At 33.1% G+C, this 13,334-nt stretch overlaps 1 protein-coding gene across 1 annotated transcript in view; it reads right to left on the bottom strand.

The window, feature by feature from the left end:
• The window catches only part of SEMA3D (semaphorin 3D), a 219,728-nt gene that overhangs the window by 108,907 nt on the left and 97,487 nt on the right, over nucleotides 1–13,334 (bottom strand). The window contains exon 3 of the mRNA XM_004602146.2: nucleotides 10,556–10,716. Coding sequence (XP_004602203.1) covers nucleotides 10,556–10,716 — 161 coding nt within the window. The remainder of the gene's footprint in view (nucleotides 1–10,555; nucleotides 10,717–13,334) is intronic.

Genomic DNA, 13,334 nt, shown 5'->3' with positions numbered 1-13,334 from the left:
ATAACTAGCATGTACTTTGCAGGCAGTAGGAACAAATTAGTCAGCATGAAACTAAGCAGGGCCCCATATACCAAAACTAATTTACTGGAATGTCCACATAGCTTCCAAATGTTTAAACTATTATCTAAGCTTTAAAGCAGGTGTGGTCTAAAGCAAACAAACAAATTTAAAAAAAGTAGTGATTTTTTATGAATAACTTGATTATTAATGAGCAATTATTTACTCTGAGTCTTTATCATCAAATATCATATTTAGGAAGTGACCTATTAGATGGGAAATCTTATTTAGCCATAAAATACATTAAGGAAGCGCATATGCTGCCTTAGCTCATGTGCTGCTTGCGCCCGTGTGGCTGAGCACATGTGTCGCCCGAGCACACATGTCGCCCGCATCTCCCCTCTTGAGATGTGTACTTTCATGCTTTCATACTTTTGTGTCTAAATCTTGATTATGTGTAGGGGCTTCCTCCACCCTTGGAGAAGCCCACTTTCTCTCTTGAACGCGTTATTCTTACTATTCTCTCTCCCACTTATCCCTTCCTCCTTCCCTCAGAAACCTCAAAATAAAATCTATTTACTTCAAAAAAAAAGTACATTAAGGAAACTGAAATTGAAAATTCCTTCTGATTTATAAGAGCATCTTATTCTTATACTCATTATAAACAAGAATAGAATACCAATGTACTAAAATCCTCTCATTTAGGAATATCTCAAGGGAAAGAAGAAATCAGTGAGTTACTTATGCTACAGAAAGAAGAATGGTAAAATAGCTCACTGAAAAATTATTATATTTAAAATCATAAAATTACTCTGATCAGTTACTTTGCCAATATATGAACTTAAAAATTGTGACACAGTTTTGTAAATTTTTAGGCATCTGATTAATTTTCATAGGTATATGCCTAATTCTCATGTTACATAATGAGAAAATTATACAAATTGAGGTAAAAGGAAAAATTTTACTTACATGACTTTTTTTCTAAACATTTTACAAAATGCAAGGTTAAATCCCTTATCGTATATAACTTCTAAATTGAGTATTTCATACTTAAGTATAGTCAGTATTTCCTCTTATATATCTGCTTTTAGGATGGTATAAAGGAATAAATGTAAGAACTTAGTTTTACAAGGTGAAAAAAAGTATCTCAGTTTGTTCTGTATGAAGTTATCTTACACAGACTATAACATTTACATTATTTTCATGTTCTAAAATCCATAGCAAACACATTCCAGAAACATATATCGTATTTAATATAAAATACAAATGAATTAATTTGAACAAAAATTTTAAGCATCACACTATTTTTCTTTCAACACTAATGATAGTAAATAGTTTTATATTGGTATCCAGTTACAGAACTTCATTCTTTACTAAGAGAGCAATCCTTGGAACACTACACACACACACACACACACACACACACACACACACACACACACACAGTGTCTCTCTCTCTCTCTCTCTCTCTCTCTCACTTACACATGCATGTATATTAAACTTTGATATATACCGGTTTTAAGATATTATACTTTGATAAATAAAATAAAAAATAAAAGTAACTGAACATTCTATCAATAAGAAAGCAAACTTTACAATTGTTTAAAGTGTATTTGTGAATCCATTATATTCCCTTTTATCTAGAATGTTAGAGGTTGCTTTGTTTAATCTCAACAGAAATACTACAGAAAAACATGGGAAGTAAGATGCAAAACAGCAAATGTTTTGATTGAGGCCCATATGGTCCAAAAGATAAATAATACTCAAAAGAATATTAACATTCTCCATTTGTTTCCCCTATGATTTTTGTGTGTGTACTTTAGGAATGATATATAATGAGATTATCCATTACACTTAAGGGTAAGACAACATTATTTTGAAAGATCATTTTTTTAATCTTCATTGATAGTAAAATGTTCAAAGAGAATTTGAGCTGAGGAAAAATTCAAAATGAGATGTTATCTTCAGATATAAAAGTTTTCATGATGGTGGTAAAATAATCTAGATGAGTTCATTCATTTTCTGTCTAAAAAAAAATTTGAAAGCTGGAGTTTAGAAAATTTCTTTCCCTTGTAAAAGAAGTTTTGCCCAAGACAGTAATATCATGTGTCTTATAATCCCCAGGGTAAGAATTTGTTAGATGTTAGGGAAGATGCTCTGATGGGAGCTTGGGATGCACTAGCAATTTTATGTTCAGTTTTGGGACACTAAAGACAATGTTTTATGGTGAGGAGCTGTCAAACCGCAATATAAACAGAGATCAGGCTTACTGGTTATATTGTACGAACTTTAACTATGTAAAATTGTCCATAAAAAAATGTACCATGCAGTTTCAGTGGAAGAGTAGGCGGCCGTGCTCAAAATTGAAAAGCCATAAGCTCACCTGCGGTCCTTTACCAGATAGAGGATTGAGAAAAGAGGCTGTAGAAGTTAACACTTGGTGAAACTGAAAGATTTCGCCAGCTAAAGAATGAAAACTGAGGTGAAATACAGCCCATCAAACTGCAGGAAAGAACTCTGGAAGCGGGCACTGGCATTGCAAATATCCACAAGGTGCTTAGAAAGAAAAAGAAGTCATGGAATGATCTTTCTGATGGTAATAGAAGAGGAGACACTTCACTTAAATTGCCTCTCTTCCTTTTTCCTAAATTTGACTATAAAAGAGTCTATTACTATGTTTGATAGCCTTAGGGAAGACAAGGACCATTCAAGAGAAACAAGAGAGGTCTATTAAATCTCTGTAAGCAGCAGCCCTTCCTCACATGGCATGCACAAGCAGGGACAAGTAGAGGGGGTGGAAGCTGGAAGTTTTATTAAATTAAACTGAACTTTTTAACTGCTGGATAATAACTGCTTGTACCACCTATATGTGACCTCAAAAAAAGTCCTGGGGCCTACTAGAGTCATGGAATAATGGAACAGGTTGAGAAGGATGGGGAATAGAACTAGTTTACAGAGTAATTTGAAAGGGATCTGGGAAGGTAAGATAAAGTTTATTATTTTTCATGAGCTGGCATGCCAGTTGCTGTTAGATAAATAACTAAAATAAATAATAGCTGTAGTTTCAGCATAAATTTATTTTTCATTGGTCTATTTGTCTTTCTTTAAAGTCCACTTGAAATAAGAAAACCAAGAAGCAAATGCACAAATAATATGGATACAAAAGCAGTACTTAGTTTAAGAGTCATTTTTTGAGACCTGTTCTTGCTTCCATCCTAGTTTAAAGATTACTCCACCATTGTATAGTTCGAAATGCTTCCAAAATGAGGAACATTTTTAAGTGGAAGGACACCGATAATTTATTAAATCAGGAGCTAAACATTACAACTATGACAAAGAGGGGGGAAAGAGATAGAGGGGGGAGAGAGAAAAGAGAGAGAGAAAGGAGAGAGAGAATTTTAGGCTGTATATATTACCCTTAGTTTACAGAAAGAGGGCTCTGGATTTTATATAAACTGTTTCTAGGACTACTTAAGATGACTAAGGTAAAGAATGTTCATTTTTAGTCACAGTGACAAATTCTATGCAGTTAAGAATCATTTGTTTAGAAGTCATGGGTCCTTAAACCATATTGTACAAGTGTCAAACACTTCAATTATTATGATGTCTACACTGAGCAGGTTTCTAATGAATCACTTATAAATAAATGATAAAATAAATGCCTGCTGATATCCTTTCTCAAGAAATTTTCTAATATGTATTCTAATATGTATCTAACATATATAAGTATATATATTCTTAATATAGTTATATAGATATTTTTCTGACTTTTGAGATGGTGTAGGATGCTAATTTATTGGACTAATAAACTATAAAATAAATATATATGGAAATAAGAAACAATTGCCTTTTACATAGTTTCTAAATATGTTTCTCTGTATCCAAACTCAACAAGAAAACAATAACTTCACATTGCAAATCCAGACACAAACTATTTAAATTAATCAGTTTCCAACAATCTAATTATCCACAACAACATGAATGAGTTCAAATTCTATTCATTGTATGTGATTCTTCGGTATCCCGTGAATTCTTGTGATATGTGATCTGTCTCACAAATTTGGGCATTCTAGGATTTTTTTAACTTGTCTTATAACTAATTTGCCTATGTTATTTTTTGTCTCCCTATCTAGGACATAAGCAATGGCAATACCAGAATTTTTTATTTCATTAAGATGCTCATAATACTAAAAATACTCAAATGATTTTCTATTAAAAATAAATTAAACACAGTAAATAGGACAAAACACAGAAAATAGGATAAAACTGTCACTAAGCTATATCCTGTTTTACTTCAACAAATACGAAACCTTGGTTTAAATCTCAGTGATTGGTACAACCAAATCAATCCAAGCTGCTTTACTATGTAATCTGATAGAACTGTACTTAATTATGCATAAGTTTAATATACTGGGAATTATAAAATATGTTCTTTGAACAATAAACACTTTTTAATTTGGTGTGGGGCTCCCAATTTTTGCTCAAGTGTCCTATGGATCCTCCCAAACAATTCTGGTCCATCTGAGACATAGTTCAATCAAGGGCCCAGGATGGACTGTTGCTTGGGTCCTGTAGTACCAGGGATGAGCCAGACTACCTTGGAAGTGCTCAGAGACATCCAGGGACTCAGTACTGCTTAGGGATGTTCTGTTCTCAGGGATGCTTCAGGGACTCTATGGTGCCAAATACAGAATCACTTCTTCCACAATCAAGACATGAACATGATGAAATAATGATGCATTCTTTAAATCTTTACGTTTGGTTGTAAGCTACTTCCTCTTAGCAATGTCAACCCCAACAGGAATATAAATGGGATAAAAGGTATAGGGTATGAAAAAATTTAAAGAGATCTATAAAAGATTAGATTTTATCAAAACTCCTATGTAAAACCACAGAACACTTTTATTTATTTTTTTTTTTTTGCTTTTTGGGTCACACCCAGCGATGCTCAGGGGTTACTCCTGGCTTTGCACTCAGGAATTGCTCCTGGCAGTGCTTGGGGGACCATATGGGATGCCGGGGATAGAACCCAGGTCGGCCGCGTGCAAGGCAAACACCCTACCCGCTGTGCTATCGCTCCGGCCCCCAGAACACTTTTATAAAGACAAATGAACTCTTAAGTAAACAGAAGTATTTTTAGGCCTGCAATGTTTTTAACAATGCATGGTGGAAAAACATTAATTACTTTAAAAAAAACCTTTTTACTTGCAATGTATATTACTAAGACCCCTGAAATAAAATAAAATTCATCTGGATAGTTTTCTTTTTAATAGCTCTAATCTTTATTATGTTTTAATATAAAATGCACACCCTTTCCTTAGGTTATCTAGAAAAAAAATTGCCTCAAGTACCCTACATTAGTGAAAAAAAAGAATCATTTGCTCATAAAATTACCTTTTTTAAAAAACTTATATTTACTTCCTCACTGTAAGAGGAGTGATCAATATGATTGATTATTGAATATGATTTTCATCACGTAAGATGATCATTAAAGTAGAAAAATCCTTGCCATTCTTTTGAGTTTAAAAATGGAATTTACTTGTTTCTCAACAATGAGATATGATATGAATGAAGGTTCTGGATGGGGAATATATTGACACAACTACTAATGATAATTCTATCAGACAGGACATCTATTATTGATATAAATAAATAAAATAAAAATATTAATAAGTATAATAATTTTATAAGAAAATAAATAATGTCTCCTGGAGTGGGAAACCTTGGCAAGGAAAAAGGCAATAAGTAAAAGAATCACATAGATAGGTACCTTCAAGATAACAGAGGACAAATAGAGCAAGAATGTGAAAGATGATTTCAGGAAGTTTTAGCAACAGTACAGATTTTGCAAGTTATTTATTTTGGACAGAATCAACATGGAAGTTAGTGAAAGAGAGAGACAGACAGAATAAGTAAAATACTACTGAGGGGACAAAGAAGAATCTACACCAATGATACTACAAACATAGAGTAGGAATGAACTGCAGGGAATCTTAGATCTTAGACATCAATAGAAATCTTGAGACTGGATTTCTACTAGTTTATAATCTCAGAAGTGGGTCAGAGAAAGACATGACAGGGGTTAAGGTGCTGCCTCAAGTGTTGTTGATTCAATGCCCAACACTGCATGGTTTGGTCACTTGAGAACAAAGCTGGGAACAGCCCTTGCACATGCATGGGTAGGTGTGTCTCCTTACTCAAAAATCACAAAACTAACAAACTCAGGAAGGATAAACGTAGAAATCATGATCATGTTTCTCTCTCTCACTCTTTCTCTCTTTCTTCGCTTCCTTTCTCTCTTTCTTTCTTTCTTTCTTTCTTTCTTTCTTTCTTTCTTTCTTTCTTTCTTTCTTTCTTTCTTTCTCTTTCTTTCCTTCTTTCTTTCTTTCTTTCTTTCTTTCTTTCTTCTTTCTTTCTTTCTTTCTTTCTTTCTTTCTTTCTTTCTTTCTTTCTTTCTTTTCTCCCTCCCACCCTCCCTGCCCCCTCACTTCCTTCCTTCCTTCCTTCCTTTCTTCCTTCCTTCCTTCCTTCCTTCCTTCCTTCCTTCCTTCCTTCCTTCCTTCCTTCCTTCCTTCCTTCCTCCCTTCCTTCTCTTTCTTTTTCTTTCTTTCTCTCCTTCTTTCTTTCTTTGATAATACTAATAGTCATGTTTAATGAATTAATAAGAAAATGAACATTCTCTTTTACAAGTTAAACCCAGTAATTATATATATTTATATACATACATACATACATACATACATATATAATAGAAGAAAATACCAAATGTTTGCTGCCTTATCAGTTTTGCATGTCACCTGAGGCTTTGGACAAAGGAGGCTACAAAAGGGCTTAATTTTCTCATTGAATACTAAGACAATGTCCTTTATGGTCTCTCTCATAATGTTGATCCCCAGAGCACTCCTTTATAAATGTTCTTTAAGTAAATCTTTATCTCAGGGTTGGTTTATGGAGGAATTCAATCTACAAAACATTGTTAGGAGCGGTGTGCACAGTTTCAGATCCATATCCTTCGCTTGAAATCAGATCACTTCTGGGGCAGTGAGTTCACTGGATCTAACGTTGTGAGAACAAAATGTTAAATTAATGTGAGCTTTAATCTAATGTTGAGGGAACAAAATGTTAAATTAATGTGAAGCTCTGTCCCAAACCTGCCTCAGAGAGAGAAATCCTTAGAATATTTCTTAACTGGAGAGAGACCTTGTAGACCAACATTGGGAAAGTTTACCTAAATGATGTGGTATTCCAATTGTAATATGCAATTACATTCCTCTTGTGTCTACTAACTTCCTAAAGCATAATCCTAAAAATATTTAAATAGTCTTATCCCTCTTATCTAAATGTCACTACAAAATTAATCTACCTAACTTGGCTCTATAGAGAGGATATATTAGTACCATTCATTGTACTTGACTCAAAATCTAAACAGGAAAATAGTAAGACTATTATTGCTTTGTATTCCTGAATATTTTAATAAAGGATTTTCCTATGATTTCTGGTGATTCCACCCTAACCACTAGTGGCAAATATTAAATTATAATGACTATTTTTCAGTAAGCATAGCTCTTTGACAAAAACCTCAAGAAAACATATATCCTAAATTTCAATACTTTAACTGAATACTTTCTTCTATATTTTTTAATTTCCCAGAGGAAAAAATTCCCAAGAAGTAACTCATAACTCAGTTATGTGTTGAAGATTGCTTTAACTCTAACGAGTACAAAGGGCATCCTTCAGCTCTACAGAACCCCAACATGTGTGGTTTCTTCTACAGAGGAGCCTGGATTTTTGCCGAGAGGCTTTGAGCCAATGCAAACCACATAAGTCTAAACACTGCTAAAGTACTATATCTTGACACTTATTTGCTACTGTGCAGTACCTTTTAGCACTGGAGTGATTTATATAAATTTTAAAGGTAGATACCTACATAAACATGAACACTTGTCTTTTCATATATAACTCCTTTATGAATTATAAGCATTGCATCTATAAAGAAATGTCAGTATGTGAGAAACATTCTAACCAAGATGCCAATTTTAAAATGTGTTCAAATTTTAATTTATTTCTACAATACTATAAGAGAAACAAATGTTTCATAAATATTTATTTTATTAAATATTAACGCATTGCAAGCATGGAATATGGCCAAAGAGAAATTTGCTGAAAATAGTCACAGAAGGAAGTTATGTTATCAGAATTTATTTTAAGCTATGATCTAATACTCTCAGTTCAGATAAACAGTCTTTTTCTTCCAATCCCTGAAGGCAGAAACCAGAAAAAAACCAAATCCCTTTTAGCTATTACACAAAAACTGAGACATATTTGGAAAAATGCTATTTTAGTTATGCAGCATCTTTTAAAGAAAAACTGCAAAATTGACTAAAATTTTCTTTGGTTTCTTTCATAAAAAGATTACATCCAACTGAAACATTTACTGCTGATTAAGATATTGGTGGATATAATCACTAGGTTCTCCTAGGAGCAACAGTTATAAAGGAAAAATACATCCTTAAGATTAGTAAATAGAATAAAGGAACATTAGCAGAGCAAAGAGCAAGTTTTTCTAATTCCAGAACAAAATTAATCACTAAATTAATCACAAAATTAATCACTAAATTATTTTCATTTAGCTGTAAAAAATATAGAGGCTGCAAAATGATTTATTTAAAAAAACTTATAAAGTTAGATTAAGACAAATCAAGAACAATTATTGGTGATACTTTATATACTTAATCTTCTAGGAATAAAAATTACATGAAATACAAGCATGTATATTTGCATTCAAAGGTTACCATTTTCATAAAAATGAAAGTCTAACAATTCATAAAAATGTTTTATTCCTTTAGTAGATCTTATGAAAAATGTGTAAAAACCTAAATAATTTAAAAGCACAAAACAGCATTGTTTCTATTACAAGCACTAATTAAATAATATTGACAAATGGAGATTAAAATTTTTCCATGCAAAGACAAAACCTCTATGAGCCAATAATATACAAATAACAAGTAACTGATATTTGATTATTAAAAGTATCACAAAAGGGTTAAATTTGTCACTGTAGGTGAATATTCTGTGATGCTTCAAGGTCCAAGAATACCCTCTAAACGATTTCTTTCAAATAGAAAAAAGTAATTATCAATTCAATCCTGTGAACCCAACTACTGGCCAAAAACCTTGCAATGGGTTCTGGTATTTCTATTAGGATACATCAGAATATGTCAATTAAAAAACAGAAAGAAATCCTTATCAAAATATGCAAAATAGATCACAGATCTTTTCACCAATTATTCTGTCCTTTCTGATATTGATATCAATCCTCTTGTGCATAGATAATGACATCTTGCAAATGATAATTGATAGAGTCTAAAATGTGCTATTATTTCCACTGTGGATCACTACACTAGAAAATATGGTAACAAAATGTTTTTCTACTTCAAATAATAAGTGTGTGTACATATATATGTCAATTTTCTTCCATTACTAAGATTATTCTTAAGGAAACATAGATGAGGCACTATTAACCTTCACTCTATGAATATGAATTGGCCATCCTAGAAACCTATTCAGCTACAAAATGAGTGATAAAAGAATTGCAGTGATAAATTGTTAACATAGCAACTCTATCAACTGAAATATACGATTTGTTAAGTGAAGTTCAAACATTAACTTTATAATTCATATAAAGTAACTTAAATCCTTGATGAATAGGTAATAGGACAACTTTCTGATATGAAACTTTATTTCTATTCTATAGTGTTTAGTAATTTCTGATTCCAGTTATTCATATTTCAAAAACATAATATTATACTCATTTGCTTGTAACAAATAATATGTGCATGATCTTCACTATAACACTCTATCAGTATCATCCCATTGGTTATCGATTGCTTGAGAGGGTGCCAGTAACATCTCCATTCATCCCAGTCGAGTGCTAGTGTAGCCCAATGGCATCTGCTCACTCCAGGAACATGAAGAAACATAGTTACCGTTTTTGGCATATTGAATATGTCATGGGTAGCTTGCCAAAGGCTCTGCCGTGAGGACGGAATATCCTAAGTAGCTTGCTGGGCTCTCCAAGAGGTATAGAAAATGAGTAGGGGATGTCTTATGATGTTTCACGGCTGTGCAGTCTAGGGATATGTTCACTGGAATGTGAAGCTTGGCCCAAGTGTGGAGCACGGCAGTGGTTGGGTTGTGGAGGTCGGCTGCCAGGGCTGGATCCCTTGGGGCAGGGAGGGCTCTCACCCACCCCCTGCGGGGTGCCCCCCAGTGAAAACAGCATGGCGCAGAGTCTAGTGGCATAGTTATGGGGACCTCATTTTATGCTCCCTTCCGGTAGCAGCAGCCGTGAGTTCTGGTGGTCGATGAGGAAATTGTTCATGAACTTAAACTGATAAAAATCCAAAATGCATAGAGCTAATGTCTTTTGCTGTATTTTTTGATATGTATATAAATTATTGCACTTGATATTGAGTTAGTTAAAGCAAAACAAAGTGAAAGGATATAAGTGGAATACATGAAAATATATACATTTACAGCCATGTACAAATAAACTGACCTTCTTAAAATTTTTGTTTAAGTCAACCAGGCTGAGCAGGAAGATATGGTCCTTGGCTCCCAGAAGTAGCCTGCCCCTCTCTTCATCTAATAGAATGGTTTGGAAATCCAGTCCTTCCGATGAACCCAAAAAGGGAATACAGCTATTTGAAAGCAGCAAATCTAGAGGAAAGTACAGAAAGAGACAAAGACAAAATTCTTAATAAACAAAAACTTTACTTTTTTCACTGTATGCCCTATCCCATATCACAAATACATATAAATAGCATGATAGCTCCAATACATACAAAAAATTGTTTTAGAAAATACTTATAGATGTAAACTAAAGTATTTGTTTCATTTATTGACAAAATATGCATTTCTATAGGAACTTAATGTTAAATTATCTCACTGTCATCCTGTTGCTCATCGATTTGTTCGAGCAGGCACCAGTAATGTCTCTCATTGAGAGACTTATTGTTACGATTTTTGGCATATCCAATACGCACGGGTCGCTTGCCAGGCTCGGGCTCAATACTCTCAATAGCTTGCCAGGCTCTCCGAGAGGGGCGGAGAAATCAAACTCGGGTCGGCTGCGTGAAAGGCGAACTCCCAACTGCTGTGCTATCACTCCAGCCCAAATTATCTCACATAATATGAAAATTATAATATACAAATACAGAAGCAATTATTTCAAAATTGTACCCACATTGTGAAAAATTAGAGAAACTACCAACAATAACATTTGAAAATAGAATCAATATATGCATTAAACTAAGTCTGAAGAAAATGCGATAAAATTTTCAAACCTTCTGCTTTTAATATTCTTTAATAGAAACTAATATTTGGAAGATTACACTGTGCCTATTTCATATAATGAGGAAGATAAAAATGAGGAAACTGAATACTACAAATAATATTATGTAAGAGATATGACCCTATACTAGTAATGAAATAACAATTTGAGGTTGGAAAGGAAATGTTATAAATGAATTAATGTAAATTCAAGAGTTTATAAAATGTAGATAAACATAGATATTTAGTTCTACATGTCCTAAAGTCACAAAATTAGGTAGCACCAATGATGGAAATCGAAACATTGTCACAGTCTACTACAGACACTTGTCTGTAAATCCTACCTTTTTATTTCATTTGTAATTGTAATGGGCTGGAGCGATAGCATGGTGGGTAGGGCATTTGCCTTGCACGCAGCCCACCCAAATTCAATTCCTCTACCCCTCTCGGAGAGCTTGCAAGCTACCAATAGTATTTCGCCTGCACGGCACAGCCTGGCAAGCTATGAGGCTTATTTGTGGCGTATTCAATATGCCAAAAACAGTAACGGCAAGTCTCACAATGGAGACATCACTGGTGCCTGCTCAAGAATCTATGAGCAATGAGATGACAGTGACAATAATTGTAATATGAATAAACTCTAATGTAAATTTATGTCTGGGTTTTTATAAACCAAATTTTTTTCAATAGTCTTTTATAAAATGTGTTTTCAGATCCTCAAATTTTTGTGCAACCCTACAATATTAAATAAAAGTATGATGTATTACCACTGATGACTTATGAAATCGCATTATATGTTACTGGATTTTAAAATCATGGGGAGATAGCCCAAAGAAATGAAATGAATAGCCTTGAGTTTGCCTCAGAGCTTGTGCATCACGTGACTGCACAAGAGCCAATGGGTGTACCTTTGGTGGCCCTTCCCCGAGCACATCCAAAAGCAAATCCTATTCTCTGAGTACCACTGGTCTAGAAATCATTGTTTCCAAGTAACTAATAGTAGCTAAGGTTCAAGGGGTAAAGAGATAATGTTTGGATATAGGAATCAATAAACTTCTAAAATATTTCATGGAAGGTTTTAAGTTGTATAAAATAGCTATGAGTTCCTGAAATTAAAAGGGCATCTATTTTATCAATTACGGACTTCATTATTACTTTCACTGTTGCAAATTCCCTTTATTCATTTTTTCAAATTTTCAATTATTGTTATTTTTCTTAGTCACTAAGGTAGATTTTTGTCTTAGTTTTGAGAAACCAAAAGACAGTATGATGAAGTAGGTGCCATAAGACGTAAAATCCAAAGTAAGTGTGACTTTCATAAACATAAATGTCATTAATATTTCTTGTCCATACTGTTTACTGAATAGAAATCTCAACTTTATACTTATTTTCTATTAAATTAAATATAACATCAGAGTGCTCTTAAACCAGAGAAAGAATGGAATAATATATTTTAACTTCTTCAAATATACTTAACTTATTTTAGCTGGGCTAACAGCCAACAAGCATTGCATTGCATATTGCATATTGCTTGTAAAGCAGAATTGAAAAGAGTGGAATCAAGATAAAAGATAAGATAAAACTTATCTAGAGACAAGAGAAAACATTTCATATAAATTTTTGTTTAGAAGAAGAAGGCTTCTAAAATCTCAGGGCTAAGATGAATTGAGACGTTACTGAGACCGATCAAGAAAATCGACAATCAATGGGATGATGATGATGATGATGAAACTTTTATATAAATGAATATGTATGTTTGGTAGGATTGTTCCATATTTCAAAGACTAAAATGCACAAAATGGAAAATATATAATAAAATTTACAAGAATATATCTTGAACAACTAATAGAGAAAATTAGGCAATACTATATATGATTATATTAAGATGCCCATTTATAATACGTGATTATCTTAATCATATATTACCATTAGTTAAAAAATAAAATGAGACTTAGCCTAACGTGTAAGAATGTGAACTTAAAAAAAAAGAAGAATATGAACTTTAG

Source organism: Sorex araneus, chromosome 1, assembly GCF_027595985.1.
Source record: "Sorex araneus isolate mSorAra2 chromosome 1, mSorAra2.pri, whole genome shotgun sequence".
In the NCBI taxonomy this organism is placed as follows: Eukaryota; Metazoa; Chordata; class Mammalia; order Eulipotyphla; family Soricidae; genus Sorex; species Sorex araneus.
This window is presented reverse-complemented; position numbering and strand designations above follow the sequence as displayed.